The 18,870-nt window shown below is 47.0% G+C and overlaps 1 protein-coding gene across 3 annotated transcripts in view; it reads right to left on the reverse strand.

Moving 5' to 3' along the window:
• RICTOR (RPTOR independent companion of MTOR complex 2) overlaps window positions 1-18,870 on the reverse strand; it is a 1,600,666-nt gene that overhangs the window by 1,140,556 nt on the left and 441,240 nt on the right. For all 3 annotated transcript variants that reach the window (XM_078674985.1, XM_078674984.1, XM_078674983.1), the window contains exon 18: window positions 567-668. In XM_078674985.1, the coding sequence (XP_078531111.1) occupies window positions 567-668 (102 nt within the window). The remainder of the gene's footprint in view (window positions 1-566; window positions 669-18,870) is intronic.

An 18,870-nucleotide genomic window follows, 5' to 3' on the forward strand; every position in this document is an offset into this window, starting at 1 on the left:
TTCGTGAATCGGTGAGATTTTCTTCTTTCTTATCTCTGGTTACCACCATGCTGCAAGTAGACCAACAAAGTAAGCAAGATGTTACGCTTGTACCAAACAGGTTAAATGTATCAAACTTTCATAAGTATGGCAAAGGAAGCACACCCTTTGTTTTTCAGCTATGAGAAGTATTTCATGAATCATCAGCAAGGACAGGCACGTCCCATAATTTGGGGATAGAATTAAAATGGAATAAGACTTTATGTTATTAGTAGTCAGCTGAAAAAATGTAAAGATGTGAAGCCCTCAAGAGATTTCTTCCGATTCACAGGTCACATTACAATCCAAGAATGCACACTTCTTAGGTTTCTCCCCAAAATTATATAACCATCCAATTTGGAGGAACATATTTATTCATAATGTAAAGATATGTGTCTATATTAAGCTCTGAGGTACCAATTTCACATTTAACATACATTTTACAATGAAAGACTTGCATTTTAACAGTCACAAGCAAATCTAACAATTATTTAACTGCCTACTTTTCTGGAAAAATATTTTGAGACATTCGAGGATTCAAATCTGACCTTAAGTATGGTCCCTATAAGATTCCAATTCCATTGTAGATTTTCCTTATGGTTGAGGACTTGGCAATCTCTCAGATTTGTCACAAGGGCTTCTTCTGTGTCCTGTCACAAGGTAAAGAACATATTTTTTGCACAGCAGTAGTTGTGTAGCAAATCTTACTTTCATGTTTAGACCCAGTCTTAATAGCAAAAAACTAAAAAGGAAAGGGAAACTTTACTCACCTTGTAAACATCTGTATGTAGTGTGTAGATACGCATGTTCTGCATACTCCTGCCATCTACTATTAGGCTTGGATGTTTGCAAGTTGTTTTTCTTCGAAGAAGTCTTTTGAGTCACAAGGTGTAGGGTAAGTCATTCCTTACCTGGAGAAGTGTGGCTCACTGGTTAGAGGAGGCAGACCTGGAAGCAGAAGTCAGCCCGGGACCAGGGTTCAATTCCCTGCTCGGCAGGGTCTTGAGTCCTAAAATGTCCATGGACTCGACAATTCTCGCTCCGGTGCCTACTCGATTCACGGGTTCACACTCTGCAACTCTGGGCAATATCTTGCTTAATCTCCACAACGGCCCCTCGCGGCGGGATGCCTGGCTTTCACCTTGAGGATACCCTGCCGGGGTTATCTCACAGGGGAATACCAGGACGGGTTCCCTAAGCAAGCGCTTAGAAACCGCTTGGTGATTTGCGCTATATAAATTCCTGTACATTTACATTTACATTTACCTGGCAACGTGCATGGGACCAAACGCTATGTTAGATTGTTTTCCGCACAGTGGGTGAGAGTAGTATCGAGTCGCGTGAAAACACAGTGTGGAGTTCATGAAGATGGCAAAAAAAGTAATAAGTAAAGGAAGAAATGTGTGATCAGATCACATGCTTTCAGGAAGGAGGGTGGGCACATGTGTATCTACAGCTCTACATGTAATGAACAGATGCATGCAGGGTAACATTTTCAGTTTATAGCATGTGTTGCTGTAGATACGCATGCTCTGCATAGACTGTAAAGCAGTACCCCTTTACAAGCAATGACTAGAGTGTGGGTGATGCAGATGTATAAAATGTGAGTTCCAACGCGGACGCAAAGCTTATTCAAATTTGTGGCCTCTCCTGTACCGCTTTCTCAGTCACGATTGCTGTATACATCCTATGAACAATGGAGCCTTATTGTGGATAACTACAACAGCATTTCTAGAGAATTTGTGAAAACAGGTTTTTGAGACCTCTTATTCACTTCACTGGGCCAGTTTTGTTCCTTTCCTATCTTCACCAAAGCATCCCTTTCATTGTAACAAGACGGACAGTGATTTGCATGCATCTTCCAAGCCGTCCTCTTCAGGCACTAAACCATAGAGAGTGAAAAATTACCCACCTCCTATTTTATAACCCTCAATCCTGTATTGGACTCAATCCTAGATAAGGTATGGGGCCTGCAAACATTAATGGTTACCACTAACGAACAAGCATTTGCAATGTAATAGATCTCGCATTAGGAAAGTTTGAGCTATTGGTCTTGTAAATGACAATTCTTTTATTTATGTGTTGGTTTTGAAAATAGCTAAATTAATAGCTTTGTTATTTACAATGCCAATAGTTATAACTTTCGCAAATGTGACACCTATAACCTCGGGTTGCGCTGAGTGATGCTGTGGTGATGCTGAGTGGTGCTGAGTGATGCTGTGGAAATGCATAGTAGTGCTGTGGTGGTGCTGAGTGGTGCTGTGGTGGTGCTGAGTGGTGCTGTGGTGGTGCTGAGTGGTTCTGTGGCGGTGCTGAGTGGTGCTGAGTGATGCTGTGGTGGTGCTGAGTGGTGCTGTGGTGGTGCTGAGTGGTGCTGCTGAGTGATAATGTGGTGGTGCTGTGGTGGTGCTGGGGTGGTGCTGAGTGATAATGTGGTGGTGCTGAGTGATGCTGGGGTGGCGCTGAGTGATGCTGGGGTGGTGCTGAGTGATGCTGGGGTGGTGCTGAGTGGTGCTGAGTGATGCTGGCGTGGTGCTGAGTGATGCTGTGGTAGTGCTGAGTGGTGCTGTGGTGGTGCTGAGTGGTGCTGTGGTGGTGCTGAGTGATGCTGGGGTGGTGCTGAGTGGTGCTGAGTGATGCTGGGGTGGTGCTGAGTGATGCTGTGGTAGTGCTGAGTGGTGCTGTGGTGGTGCTGAGTGATGCTCGGGTAGCGCTGAGTGGTTCTGTGTTATGTAGTGGAATTTAATTATGTGGTGAGCTGTTGAATTGTGTGACGTTGAATTTTGAGGTGTGGATTGGATGCATTTGTTGTGTAAGTGTGTTGATTTGAATGATGTGTTTTGTTGTTGAATTATGTGGTGCAGAATGGAAACGTGTGGAGCTGAATTGTGTGGCGTGGAACTGTGTGGTATTTTGAGTTAAATTATGCTGATGGGAATTATGTGGCATGGCGTAGAGTGTATTTGTATGGATGGTTGCTATGTGGCATAGTAGTTGTATGTGGGATGTATTTATCTGGTATTTAGTAGAGTGTAATTAGGTGGCAAACATGAATGTGCACGTATGTGCAAAGGCTATATTGAATGTATTTTATTATCTGTTATGAATAACAGTAAAAACAGCTGCAGGAGGACTGTCAATATTATATGTGTTTGCAGAGCCTGTTTTAGCCTTAGTAAGTTGTTGGATGCAAAGTTACCTGACAGAAACCGCCACATTTCCCAAAAATAAACAAAGATCCTGGAGATGCTGTCAGCCAGAGTACTTAAATGAAGGGTTTCAGGTGATATTACAATTTGAATGCAGCACTTTAAACCATCCCCTGCCCATGACTTTGAAAAGAAATAACTTTAACATAATTTAGGTGGCGAATGCAGATTTAATGAATAAATCTTCAGCAACATTTCAAATGTTTAAAAATGCAAACTAGGTTTCTTGAAATAGGATTAGAACCCAGACATACAAAGTGCACAGTAATCTAAATACAAAGTGTTGATCTGCTAGTGTGCTGGGTTTATGACAGGGCCCTGGGAACGTTACATGTGAAGTTTAATGGCCCACTGAAGGAGGGTGGAGTAGCAGAGGCAGCAATGAATCTCGGCAGGGAGCTCATTTATGGAAAGAAGCAACCTCACACAGCAAAGAAGCACCGCTCGGCAGGTGCTCCTGTGAGAAAATAGCTGTTGTGTGTGAAAAGTGTGGCACGGCAGAAAGAATACAGAGGAGCAGGACAGCATGTCAGGTCCGTTACGTGGGGAAAGTGCATGGAGCAGAGATGCACACTGGCGAGACAGCCATAAAAGCACAGATGAGGAGGAATGAGCAGCAGTAGGGAGGCAGCTGAAACAGCCCTGCCGCTGCGCATCGGGGTTGAACTAACGCCAATTAAGTCATTTCCCCCTCATTCTAGTAGAAAAATGAGAAACATTGAGCAATAAATCTTACAGGCTATAAATGAATAGTTCGCTAAACACAAAACATGTACAACAAAAAGCACCCGTAAATGTGGCATGAAAATAAAGTGCCCGTTGTGTTTCAAAATCGGAATGTAGCTAAAAGAAAGCACTGCTTTGATAATTTACACAAGCACAGTGGAACACAATAATGGGTGCAGACTGCAAATAAACAGCGTGCTGTGTGGTGAAATTTTGAAGAGTGCTTCACGTTTGCAATTTACCTCGAGCAAATGCTTTCAAGGAATATGAACCGCTGCAGTAGTGTGGCCAAGGTGCCCTGGTTAGCCACGGTCGGGGGCATACACGGGTGCACCATTAAAGACCCCGGCAGTGTGGGCTGACGTGCTCCCTGGAGTTAAAGTGCAGCAGCAGTAACCTGAAAAGTGTGAGGAAGAGCAGCTACTTGCGCAGGCACACAAGAGGTTTTTCGTTTAGCTGGGGCCCGGAGCATGCAACGCCTGAGGTGCCGGCCCAAGTACTAGGAGATTGAAAATAAGTGGCACAGCAGGCCGCCCATGCACAACATTTCGCTCGACTCCTCTAAGTAAAAACATTATCAAATAATAAAGTGCTATGAAGCCCTTCAACCGGCCGTGCCCGGAAAGTAAAAACATTGGCAAATAATAAAGTGCTGTGAAGCGCTGCGACCGGCCGGCCGTGAAGCTGGCGGAGGAGGCGAGGCTGGGCTTGGGTAATGCAGCGATAAGGGGCAGCAGAAGTTACAGGAGCCTGGACTGCCGCCGACCGCAACCCCTCGAATGCACGCTACCTCCCTGTCTCATCAGTATGTGCTGCCTCTCACACCAACATGCCCCTCTTTCTTTCGGCAACCAACCCCCAAGTCTCATCAGCATGTACCCTCCAATCTGCACAACCTTTCTCCCCTCATCTCCATACTTCGATTTCCACAGCTTGAAGTCATCGGGGATGGGAGGTAACGTGGGCCCCTGCAGCGCAGGGCCCCTAGACGTGGTTTAACGGCTAGAACGGCCGACCCTAAATCTCGGAAAGTAACACATCATCGAAGATTAAAGTGCTGTGAAGCCCCGCGACCAGCCGTGCTCAGAAAGTAAAAACATCATTTCTATAAAGTGCCGTGAGGCGCTGCAACCGGCCGTGCTCGGACATTAAAAACATTATTAAATATTAAAGTGCTGTGAATCCCCGCGACCGGCTGTGCTCAGAAAGTGAAAACATTGGCAAATAATAAAGTGCTGTGAAGCGCTGCGACCGGCCGGTCGTGAAGCTGGCGGAGGAGGCGAGGCTGGGCTTGGGTAATGCAGCGATAAGGGGCAGCAGAGGTTACAGGAGCCTGGACTGCCCCCGACCGCCACCCCTCGAATGCATGCTACCTCCCTGTCTCATTGGTAGGTGCTGCCTCTCACACCAACATGCCCCTCTTTCTTTCGCCAACCCCCACGTCTCATCAGCATGTACCCTCCAATCTGCACGACTTTTATCCCTTTCTCTCCAAACTTGGAAAGTAAACACATTATGAAAGAATAAAGTGCTGTGAAGACCTGGGAAACATCGCGCACAAAACACGCAGATCGCAAAGCCTGCAAAAGCAAAAACCCTCTCCAGCCTGAGGCCACCTTGACCCGATGAAGCCCGGGCTCTCTGCCCGTCACACCGACCCAACTTTGGATTCGCCGGTGTTCGCTCTCTTTAGGAGCTCAACCTCCCAAGTCTGCTTCCACCTCAACGTCAGCCCCAGGAAACACCTAGGCCGCGCCCGTGCACGCGCCCTAGGCGTACTGACGTCAGCGCCGTAGTAGATCAGAAGAAGAAACAAGCGTGAGGGAAGCCCCGCGTATGGTGATGCACCGAAGAAAACACCAGAGGAGTGCGGAGCCTGGAGAGCACAGCGAGGCGACGTGACTAAAGAGCAAGGTGAGTGGAGGGGGGATATGTGTGTGTGTCTGTGTGCGTGTGTATGTTTGTGCGAGAGCCCGTGAGTGGAGGGGGGGGGGTGTACGCGCGTGTCTGTGTGTGTTCGAGTGTGTCTGTGCGTGTGTCTGTCTGTGTGCGCGGGGGTCTGTTTAAGGGGGGGTGCGTGTGTGTATGCAGTGTGTGTGTGCCTTTGTATGCGTGTGGCTGTGTATGTGCGCATGCGTGAGTGTGGCTGTGTGAGTGTCTTTGCGCATGGGAATATGAGGCACGAGAGGGGCACGGCGCCGTGCGCGCCCACGAGGTGAAATCTGCGCTCGTGCCCCTCTCGTGTCTACATTCCCAAATACGGGCAGCAATAGGTCTCGGGCAGACTATGTCTGCTCGACCTAAAAACTGCAACAAACTGAGGATCAGAGAATTGTTATAGAGGGAAAGATGAAACTTGTGGAACGTGTGGGAGACCTTCAAGATTTAATTACCAAATTTCCTATGTTGGAACAAGAAATTCAGAAACGTAAGTTCCGTACTGAAGACCTTGAAAAGCGAAATAGACGGAAGAATAAGTTACTTACCAGTAATCCTAGTTCTCTTCCAGGGGTATACTCATCAAAGTCATAAGCACTGAATAGTCCCGCCCCATGCGGGGACCCCGGAGCAATAACAAATCATATGCATATACCTACATATATTTATATATATATAAATATATACATTCATATATCCACATATATAGGTAATATGAATATATATATACATATGCAGCCTAAAAACATTACTAGGCTAAAAAACGCCTCAATTACATTGTAAATCTTTTACATTTGAAATAATAAAGCATAAATGTACCAGTTACTCACCTTCGGTAACGATGTATCTGGTAGAGATATCATTGGGACTAACTACCTCTGCACCCGGCCGCCCCAGTGCTGCTGGGGCTGAACCAACTGTACTTACCTGACCTTGGGGGACCCCTGAGTCTACACCCAGAACCATAGCTTCACCAGCCAAGTACTCACCTGGAAACCGGAACTCACTTACCTGCCATTGGATAACATTGACCAATTTTGACTCGAAAATTTTCTAAGTGTGAAGTTTTGGAAACTGAAAATATTCATATAAAATCAGCCGAAGTACTCACCTGTGAGCAGAGGAGAAGCCAGTACTGTACCTTGCAGCCCAGTACTGAACCGCAAAAGTAATCCTTACCGGGTTTACTAGTAATCTGTATTTTCTCCATAGGAACCCATTGTCTGCTTTTCTATGAAATTTCATCTAAGTGTCTACTTTTGAAAACTTGAAATATTCTTTAAAAATCATACGAAATACTGAAACGCAATTATCTAAATGTTTTAAGTTAAGATCCCAGGGCTGGCCTTAGGAGCCCAGTACTGGATTACACACGTAACACAATCGTACTTTACCTGCAACCTGAAATTTCTCCCATTGAATAACATTGCCAGATTTTCATTGAAAAGTCTCGTAGTGTGAACTTTTAAAAAAGCTTTATATTCATGAAAATTCACTACAGTAACTAAAACGTTTTTGCTAATCTGATACAAGCAAAGGGTTAAAAGTGTTGCGGCAAGTATTGGCCCCTCCACTTACAACGTATGTGTAAACCCAGACCAAATAATGAACGGTGCTACAGGTAAGAGGATAACCCAAAACCTCCAAACAGGACCGAAGTCCTTCAAACAATTGTACAGATGACCTGTGCACACGCAATTTTCATAAACAGTATTAATACTGTACGTTTTACAAAAGCATAACAATCACAATGGTCGAATTGACGTATTCTTTCCGTATGGTGTATTTGTTTTTCAGGTGCCCAGCCAACACGTGTTCCGTCAGGATGTAACCCAAGACTTCTTCAGGACTATTGGACAGATGGCACGAGTATCACGGTTTCTCTCCACCGGTTTTACTTCTGTCCCGGCTGCGGCGTCAAACAATAAGTGTAAAAGTGGTGATCGGGGATAGAGTGGTAAGTACCAAAAACGGAGCACTCATAATACTCCTGTCCACGCGGCAAACAGCAATTCTGCTGGCGGCCTGGCATTTCTTCTAAAGCGGGAAGACTTTCGAAGAAATACCATGATACACTGATTGACTGACTGATACACTGATTGATTGACGCCGCAGCCAGGACGGAAGTAAAACCGGCGAAGAGAAACCGTGATGCTCGAGCCATCTGTCCAATAGCCCTGAAGAAGTCTTGGGTTACACCCTGACGAAACACGTGTTGGCTGGGCACCTGAAAACAAATAAACCATACGGAAAGAAAACGTCAATTCGACCATTGTGATTGTTATGCTTTTGTAAAACGTACAGTATTAATACTGTTTATGAAAATTGCGTGTGCACAGGTCATCTGTACAGTTTTTGCTTATCTGGTTTCAGCTTAGACCCCAGGACTGAATCTAGGATCTAGTCCTGGAACTACTAAAGTAATCTGTACTGTAATCAACTGTACTTTTATGATGACAGTCCGCCCGACTGATCGTCAACGTCCCCCGCCGCAGCCACATCACCCCCCACCTGAGAGACCTACACTGGCTCCCCGTCGACAAGAGGATCACCTTCAAGCTCCTCACCCACGCACACAAAGCACTCCACACCGCCAGACCAGCCTACCTGAACAGTAGACTCAGCTTCTACACCCCCACCCGCCAGCTCCGCTCCGCCAGCCTCGCCCTCGCCGCTGCTCCCCCATCCAACGAACAACCTCCGGCGACAGATCCTTCTCCTATCTCGCCGCCAAGACCTGGAACACCCTCCCTACCCACCTACGGCAGACCAAAGACCTACTCGCCTTCAGAAGACTCCTCTTCGAGCAGTAGCAGCACCCCCTCCCCTCAGTGCCTTGAGACCCTCACGGGTAAGTAGCGCGCTTTACAAGTACTCGGATTGATTGATTGATTGAACTCAAAGCTTAAAGTGTGTCTTGACTTGAAGTTGCCTTCAGCAACCCCTGTATCTATTGTGTTTACAAACTTTATTGCTTCCTTGCAACGTTATTACATGAGAGTTCTCATATCTAGCAAAGTATGTTTTTATGCCTGTTGGTTCTAAAAATAAAACAACTATACCTTTTGGCATAAAAACAATTGGCCTGGAGTTCAGTCTTTGAGTGTGTGAAATCCTTTGCTGACTGAGTGTGTACAACAAATGCTTTGCACTGCCCTCTGGTACTGCCTTACTGCTCAACCAAGTTACCACTTTTGAGAGTAAGGTAAGTCCTGACTTTAACCTCTGTTATCCCTTTGGGGTTTGTGGACTCTATACACACTGTACTTCATTATAGTCCAGTATATATCGAGCCACTTTGTCACACCTTATTGCTTGAAGATGCAGGAAAAGGCACCGAAGTGCACTTAAACGTACTAAGAAAAGACACCGCTATACAGAACGAGGGCAAGCTCGAGTACAGCACTGAAATGCTCCTTGAAACACAGAGACATAGGACCAGACCTCGCAGTAGCAAAGAGAGGTGGAGCTGTCGAAAAAGGGATGACCCTATGGGCAATCTGTAGATATAGATATATAGATATATATATATATATATATATATATATGTATATATATATATATATATATATATTCCTCATGGGACACACAGAGGCATACCAAGATTCACCCATTTGACACAAATGCAATTTATTTGAGTCGGAAACACCCTTAGTGGGTGTGGTTAACAAGGTACTGTCCCCAGGCATGCTGGTTACTGGAGTCCTTATGGGTGAAGGTGTTATTTTCCTTGAGTAGGCGGCATGTCTTCTACGTATTTTTATATCCTTTATTTAGTCCTTTAGTAGGTAATGGTGGGTGGGCTTTGAAGTTGCGTTTTGTTGTAAAGAATGTCGCGCTGACCAACTAGACGCCGTGCACCTCGTCTCAGCTCTCACCGGCGCAAGTTTGTAATGCGTTCGGTGAGATGGAGCTCCTCCCCACGGCTCGAGCCAGCCGTGCGAATAATGTTCAAGCAATGCGCCCCAGCGCATTGCTTGAACATATATATATATATATATATATATTCCTCATGGGACACACAGAGGCATACCAAGATTCACCCATTTGACACAAATGCAATTTATTTGAGTCGGAAACACCCTTAGTGGGTGTGGTTAACAAGGTACTGTCCCCAGGCATGCTGGTTACTGGAGTCCTTATGGGTGAAGGTGTTATTTTCCTTGAGTAGGCGGCATGTCTTCTACGTATTTTTATATCCTTTATTTAGTCCTTTAGTAGGTAATGGTGGGTGGGCTTTGAAGTTGCGTTTTGTTGTAAAGAATGTCGCGCTGACCAACTAGACGCCGTGCACCTCGTCTCAGCTCTCACCGGCGCAAGTTTGTAATGCGTTCGGTGAGATGGAGCTCCTCCCCACGGCTCGAGCCAGCCGTGCGAATAATGTTCAAGCAATGCGCCCCAGCGCTTTTAGGAGGGCTCACCGCAGCACTCAACCATCCGGCTTTCTTTTGGCACCCGAGCAGCTCCACCGCCTCCCTCCAACAACTGTGATAGAGTCCGACGCGTTTCGGGGCTAGGAACGCCCCTTCCTCATGGGACACACAGAGGCATACCAAGATTCACCCATTTGACACAAATGCAATTTATTTGAGTCGGAAACACCCTTAGTGGGTGTGGTTAACAAGGTACTGTCCCCAGGCATGCTGGTTACTGGAGTCCTTATGGGTGAAGGTGTTATTTTCCTTGAGTAGGCGGCATGTCTTCTACGTATTTTTATATCCTTTATTTAGTCCTTTAGTAGGTAATGGTGGGTGGGCTTTGAAGTTGCGTTTTGTTGTAAAGAATGTCGCGCTGACCAACTAGACGCCGTGCACCTCGTCTCGGCTCTCACCGGCGCAAGTTTGTAATGCGTTCGGTGAGATGGAGCTCCTCCCCACGGCTCGAGCCAGCCGTGCGAATAATGTTCAAGCAATGCGCCCCAGCGCTTTTAGGAGGGCTCACCGCAGCACTCAACCATCCGGCTTTCTTTTGGCACCCGAGCAGCTCCACCGCCTCCCTCCAACAACTGTGATAGAGTCTGACGCGTTTCGGGGCTGGGAACGCCCCTTCCTCATGGGACACACAGAGGCATACCAAGATTCACCCATTTGACACAAATGCAATTTATTTGAGTCGGAAACACCCTTAGTGGGTGTGGTTAACAAGGTACTGTCCCCAGGCATGCTGGTTACTGGAGTCCTTATGGGTGAAGGTGTTATTTTCCTTGAGTAGGCGGCATGTCTTCTACGTATTTTTATATCCTTTATTTAGTCCTTTAGTAGGTAATGGTGGGTGGGCTTTGAAGTTGCGTTTTGTTGTAAAGAATGTCGCGCTGACCAACTAGACGCCGTGCACCTCGTCTCAGCTCTCACCGGCGCAAGTTTGTAATGCGTTCGGTGAGATGGAGCTCCTCCCCACGGCTCGAGCCAGCCGTGCGAATAATGTTCAAGCAATGCGCCCCAGCGCTTTTAGGAGGGCTCACCGCAGCACTCAACCATCCGGCTTTCTTTTGGCACCCGAGCAGCTCCACCGCCTCCCTCCAACAACTGTGATAGAGTCCGACGCGTTTCGGGGCTAGGAACGCCCCTTCCTCATGGGACACACAGAGGCATACCAAGATTCACCCATTTGACACAAATGCAATTTATTTGAGTCGGAAACACCCTTAGTGGGTGTGGTTAACAAGGTACTGTCCCCAGGCATGCTGGTTACTGGAGTCCTTATGTGTGAAGGTGTTATTTTCCTTGAGTAGGCGGCATGTCTTCTACGTATTTTTATATCCTTTATTTAGTCCTTTAGTAGGTAATGGTGGGTGGGCTTTGAAGTTGCATTTTGTTGTAAAGAATGTCGCGCTGACCAACTAGACGCCGTGCACCTCGTCTCAGCTCTCACCGGCGCAAGTTTGTAATGCGTTCGGTGAGATGGAGCTCCTCCCCCCGAAACGCGTCAGACTCTATCACAGTTGTTGGAGGGAGGCGGTGGAGCTGCTCGGGTGCCAAAAGAAAGCCGGATGGTTGAGTGCTGCGGTGAGCCCTCCTAAAAGCGCTGGGGCGCATTGCTTGAACATTATTCGCACGGCTGGCTCGAGCCGTGGGGAGGAGCTCCATCTCACCGAACGCATTACAAACTTGCGCCGGTGAGAGCTGAGACGAGGTGCACGGCGTCTTGTTGGTCAGCGCGACATTCTTTACAACAAAACGCAACTTCAAAGCCCACCCACCATTACCTACTAAAGGACTAAATAAAGGATATAAAAATACGTAGAAGACATGCCGCCTACTCAAGGAAAATAACACCTTCACCCATAAGGACTCCAGTAACCAGCATGCCTGGGGACAGTACCTTGTTAACCACACCCACTAAGGGTGTTTCCGACTCAAATAAATTGCATTTGTGTCAAATGGGTGAATCTTGGTATGCCTCTGTGTGTCCCATGAGGAAGGGGCGTTCCTAGCCCCGAAACGCATCGGACTCTATCACAGTTGTTGGAGGGAGGCGGTGGAGCTGCTCGGGTGCCAAAAGAAAGCCGGATGGTTGAGTGCTGAGGTGAGCCCTCCTAAAAGCGCTGGGGCGCATTGCTTGAACATATATATATATATATATATATATATATATATATATATATATATATATATATATATATATATATATATATATATATATATATGAGCCACGACCACGCAACTACGGGTGCCATAGGAGGAACCCACCTACTGCACCCATGGCAGGAAGTTGCCGCATTTTGAAGAGAGTTAGAATACAGTGAAAAACTCCAAGGCAGGAGAATAAGGCACAAATGGAAGGCTCAAGTAAGGTGACCCATGGCATATAGGAGATGGCGCCAAAAGGCACAACATTGAAAAAGGTGCAACGGTAAGATAATGGCATCAGTGGACGTAGAGAGTCCAAAGGGACCTCCATGCCCGGCTGACGCATAGCAGAGCTATACAATAGCATAAAAGTACCCCACTTGGAGTAAGGCACACCCCCAAACACCGGGGAAACACCTCTTAGGGCAAACCACAGTCAGAGGACAGAACACAAACAACCTGTGGAACACCGCCACAGTAGGCTTACTGCCAGCCTAAAAACGCATAGTGAAACTGGTGGATGCTACATAAAAGGGTAACTACCCCAGAACATGTCAAATGGAGACTTGCGAAATACAGACATATGGGGGAGGGCAAAAGCCCGCAAGGAGGCGCTGAACAGCCAAATCGGCGTGGGCATCATACAAAAGAACCCCATCAAGAGGTAGGTCAACAAGGCCATCCCGCAACCAAGCATGGCGCCATAGGGCAACCGAACCAGCCATAGCTCGACCTAAGGAATCTGAAGTATCCAAGGCCGAGTGGATTGTGAATTCTCACAAATCACAGCCATCACAGAGAAGATGAAGGAGGTCAATACGAGCGCCCTCAATGTTGGCCGATAGAAGAGACTCGGCAGAGTCCCAAAGGGCAGAGGTAGCCTGAGACAAGACACACCCTGTATCTAGTGAGCGAAGAGCTGCGCTAGTGGAGGCGAAAATGTTACGACCCCACGATTCCAGCCATCTGGATCCCGGGAGGGAGGAAGCATCAGCTGAGGCAAGGAAGGGAAAGCAGTTTGCAGAACAAACCCCTGAACGTCTGGGTGAACAATTAAGCAAACTGGATCATGCTGAGCAGGACGGCGGCGGTGCAAGATTTAACGAGCCACCAGATCACCAAAAGCTGGCCGAGCCCAGGTGCCCAAAAGGGAATCATAAAGAATAGCTTTGAAAGGCAGAAGCGGCTCCACATTCCCCAAACCGTGGTGGAGGACATCCAGCAGAGGGACCGAAGGGTGTTGCATACTCAGAACACGAGCGGCCAAAGAGACAACCCTAATGAACGCAGCACCAGCCTCTGTATCCCTCCGAGGAGGAGACAGCAACTCATCCGTGGGTGAGGGCTGTAAACTAAGTCTCCCACCCCAAGGAGGTTGACCAATAAACTGAGGATACAACCAATGCCCAAAAGAAGATAGCACCATTGACGAATGAGGGTCCTGATGGGGTGTCTGTGGAGGAGCGGATTCCGTTGGGGCCACAAAGTCCAAGGGGGGAAGAGGCAAGGACAGATCCTCACTCCCAAGATGGCAGAACCCCTTTCTTGGCGTCTAGAGCTCCCTAGACCAAGCCAGAGGTGCGGCTACCGATAGGGGGCGACAGGCACATTAAAAAATGGTTTGATAACAGGTTTCTCCTCTGCTTCCCGGATGCCCAGCTAGTCTGCCTAAACAATGGGGCTGCCTCTCTTGTAAGTATTCCCCATTTGCTCATCAAAGGCAGCTTCAAGCAGTGAACATCACCTTTTGGGACAACACCTGTGTGACTTCCTGCAGGAGGGAGGTAACACCTCTTCAGTGCAGGCCCCTATTGTTTCCTTTCCTGGGATTGTTTCCACGTCTCCCTAAAAGGGCAGAACACTGGCTCTGCTTCAAGCTCCAAGTGCAACCGTTAAGGACACAGGACATGGGCCACCATACCGCAGATGACAAAGTTGATCCACATTCAAAACAAGGCGGAGGAAGGTGCGGACTCTGAGCCCGCAAGTGTAAGAAAGTGCTGTCTTTTTGCATAGTTGCTCCCACTTTTCCCTAAACTGCTGATGTACTTTTTATGAGTGTGCCCTAGATTCCTGTCAAACAGGTACTTAGGGCCTATGTTCTATCCCTAAAACAGCATTTAAACAAAACGCATTTGTCACTCTTTGGTCACATGTCAGTCCCTTGTAAATGGTACCATAGGTACCAAGGGCATTGTGGCCAGGGAAGACCTCTAAGGGCTGCAGCACTTATTGTGCCACACTTAGAGGCCCTGTACCTTTACGTGCACACACTGCCATTACAGGCTGCGTGTTTTGGTTAAGAACAAAGTGAAGAGTCGACATGGCACAAATCCCTGTGTGCCATGCCTACAACCCACTGCCCTGGCATAGGCCAACCACCCCTCCAGCTGAGTGCACTATACCAGTGGTGAGGGTACAGGTGCATGAGTACAGTACCCCTACAGTGTCTAACCCAATTCTAAGACATTGTAAGTACAGGACTGCCATTAGGAGTATATGGTGCTGGAAATTTGTCATTACGAACTCTAACAAAACGACTACGAGAACGAGGTTATCCAGTAGGGCTTCTCAAAAGGGCAAAGGAAAGGGCTTGGTATTGCCCCAGAGAAGTGCTCTTAACCCCGAAAGAGAAGAAAGCAAGCACAAACAACATAGTGGGTGTTACAACATTTAATTCCAAAAGTAACAGCATAAAAAAGATTGTTAACAAATATTGGAACTTAGTTGCCCCAGAACTAAACACCCAAGACAATCCCATGTTCGCTTTCAAGAGGGGTAGGAATGTGAAGGACAGTGTGGTAAAGGCCTACCTAGAACCCCTGAAACACCATGACCTAAGAGACCTACTTGGACTGCCGCCAGTGCTTGGACACTTTAAATGTGGCTCCTGTAAAGCTTGCCCTTCATGTATGGCAGAACAGACACTCATGCATGAACAAAAAACATATAACCTACCCTCTCTAACCAACTGCAACAGCAACAATGTCATATACATCATTCTCTGCCCATGCAATACACCATACATCGGCCAGACTACCCAGAAGGTAAAATCTAGAATTCTACAGCACATGAGCAAGATAAGATGCAAAGTGCAGGGTGCCCCACTTGTGGAGCATTTTCTCGCTTTAAATCACACACCAGAAAGTATGAAATGCATGGTGGTTGAAAAAATCAATGCTAATCCCAGGAGAGGTTCTATTTCAGCGGCCCTGAACCGCAAAGAGTGCAAATGGATACACACCCTTAACACAGTAGCAAAGGGGCTGAATGAACATGAGGAAATTTCAAAGCAAATGGGCCTGTTGTAGTTACCCCAGTCTACCAGTTACTTTTGCAATCACATCGCTTGATTCTCCAAATGCATAATGGTGCATTTTTGTGTAATATGAAGAGTCCATTCCACACCATAATTACACAATCAAGCCTCTCTACCGTAATACAGTATTACATTTCCTGTTCAATTGCAAATTGTTACAGATTTTGTACAAGCTTTACCTTTGATTGTGACATTTTTAACACATGGCAATTCCAATATTTTAACCATATGTAATTTACTACACCATGTAAGATCCCAATTACTGTGTATGGTTTCTTCACTCGATAACATTACATTTACATCTTTTCACTTCCATGGTGTTATTAATAACATGTAACACACCGGATACTCCATCTACCGCTACATATGGATACATAATCTATTATGTTAGCCACCAACCGCTAAAATTGGATACACAATCTAGTATGTTAGCCCCTCTTTCACTGCATCCTGTGGGATCCTAATCATCATGCATTATTTTGTATAATTTCCCATGTGGAAAGGGACCCTAACAATAATTTCACGAACCGTATTGAATACCCAAGTGTCATTTGTGTTCACGCCACTGTGACTCCCTAACACCTCACGCTACTTGCGGGCTACAGTAGAGGACGCCACGTCGTTGCTTAGCAACTGTGACGTTTCCTGACGTGACGGCGTCCTCGAGGTTGACTTTTTAACTGACTCCTTCTGGACCCCGCAGAGCATTCATTGTTGCTGTAGATGGCCGAGATTTCACTCCGTCCATCACCCCCCGCACCGATCAGACACGAACCGACTGCTAGGTAAGACAAATGCGCAAGGCGATTGATTTTGATAATGAAGGGATGGTCCTCACCCTTGTCTAGAATCGGGAACTTTAATCATAACATAAGTCACTCCTCGGGCAATAGCCTTGTGGTTAAACGTTGCATGCGATTGACCTTTAATCATAACATAGGTTACTCCTCGGGCAATAGCCTTGTTGTTAAACGTAGCATGCGAGTGATAGCCTCACCCCCTGCGGTGTTAATTGATCGTTAGCGTACCGACCACTGCATGCATAATAGTGTCACTCCGGATCAGTACGCCATTTCTGGCCTTTTACATAGCACAATTACAATACTTGGTCAACCACTTAAGTAGATAACACACACACGCGAATGGGCATTGCCTAACTAGGTTTTCCCCAATTTTTCTGCAGAACATTAGCCATTGAGCTAGACTGCACCAGGCTGTAAATTCATCACAGCCTCGTTGAAACCGATCTACAGGCCATTGTGCCACCACTCCACAGGCTTTGAATCCTCCAGCCTGCCAGGGTGAGTAATCCTACACCACTGCTCATGCACAGGTGTAATTCCTGCACCCATTAGCCTCTCTCACACACACCTTATTATTTATTTTCAGACTGTGTACATATAACCTCTACATTCCAGTCTTAAAAAAGACCCGCCGTGAACACAAACAGGGGCACAGAAGGGTCGAAACGTCGACGCATTTCTTAGGTCCGGAATGACCGGGTTTCTGCACTAGGGAAGAAACTTCGGGATTTAAATGAAGCTCTGGCCTTTCTTAAAGAAATAATTGTATATGGAACCCTGTTGATACTATACATATTGTTCACTGTCACTTTTTCACTATGCACAACTGTCACCTAAAAGTTTTTTGTACATAATTGGATTGCACGGTCCTTTTGGAATAACTATATAGCTCATAATGAAATGAAGTATTTCAGATAAACATTTGAGCACAGAACTAATTGAGAACTGTTGTTTTTCTTTTGTGTGTTAATAGAGCATATTTCATATTACATTTAATATACCTTGAATTAATGTCAGTCCTACCCGATAGAACCAATTTCTTTTAATCGTTTACGAACTCCACAGCTCCATGATGGCTGTACCGAAAACTGGGAAGTTTGGTATCAAACTTCTCAGCACATAAAACCAAGACTGATGCCAGTGTGGGATTTAATAAAAAATGCACTTAGAGGGCATCTTAGAGATGCCTTCTGAAAAACGACCTAACACTAGTGCCCAGGCTGAGTGGCTGCTCGCCAGCTGCCACCACCAGACAGGTTTCTGTACCCCTGGGTCGAGAGCCAGCTGCTCTCGGGGTCTGGAACAATGCACATCCTGAGATAGGGTGCCAAGCCTTCAGTGGTCCCGACCTTTACTTACCTGTAATGCCCCTAAATCTAGTATTTAGGGGCAACCCCGAACCTTGCCTCCTCAGTCAAGAACAGACCAGAAGACGGACGACTGAAGAAGCGGGTGCTGATACTAAGAAGAGGAGGATGCCCACTGACTTTGCACCAGCCCTACCGCTTTTCTACACCTCGAACGTGCTCCAACGAAATCCCGGTGTGTCCCTGCCTTCCAAACCCAAGACTTTGTCTCCATGGAGCACCTGATATGCTCACCCACAGACTTTGGCCAAAACCGCAAGTCTGCACCCAACGTGTAGTTGGTCTTCGGTGATTTTGCACCAGCAGTGGCAGGGGATCTGTTGGGTGCGGTGGTGTGTGGTGGGTTTCTGGAAGGCGAAGTGGATGCAGCCGTGGTCGGTCCAGAGGAGTTCGGTGGTGTGGCTGACGGAGACGTGCAGGGTTGAGGAGAAGACGGGGTCGAGCGTGTGGCCGGCGGAGTGGGTGGGCGTTGTTACGAGTTGCTTCAGTCTGAGGTTGGCGAGGTCATCGATCAGGGTTGTGGAGTTGTTGTTAAGGTGAAAGTTCAGGTCTCCGAGGAGGATATAGTCGGTGGATGTCAGGGTGTGCATGCTGATCAAGACTGCGATGGAGTCACTGAACTGGGGGGCGGGTCTGGGGGGGTCGGTAGACGAGGGTGCCTCTGAGGGTGGATCTGGAAATGCATGTGTTCAGCGGTGCTGAGCGCATCATCGGTGCTAGTCGAGACCCTGATGCTGTTCTTGTGGACGATGGTGATTCCTCCTCAGACTCCGTTGGTGCGGTCTCTACGGGTGATCTTGTAGCCATCTGGGATGGCTATGGCGATGTCAAGTGCGGAGGAGTCGTTACACCAGGTCTCAGTTAGGAAGGCGACGTCCGGGATTGTGTGTCTAGCAGATCCCAGAGCTCAACGGCATGCTT

Source organism: Lissotriton helveticus, chromosome 2_1 (genome assembly GCF_964261635.1).
Source record: "Lissotriton helveticus chromosome 2_1, aLisHel1.1, whole genome shotgun sequence".
In the NCBI taxonomy this organism is placed as follows: domain Eukaryota; kingdom Metazoa; phylum Chordata; class Amphibia; order Caudata; family Salamandridae; genus Lissotriton; species Lissotriton helveticus.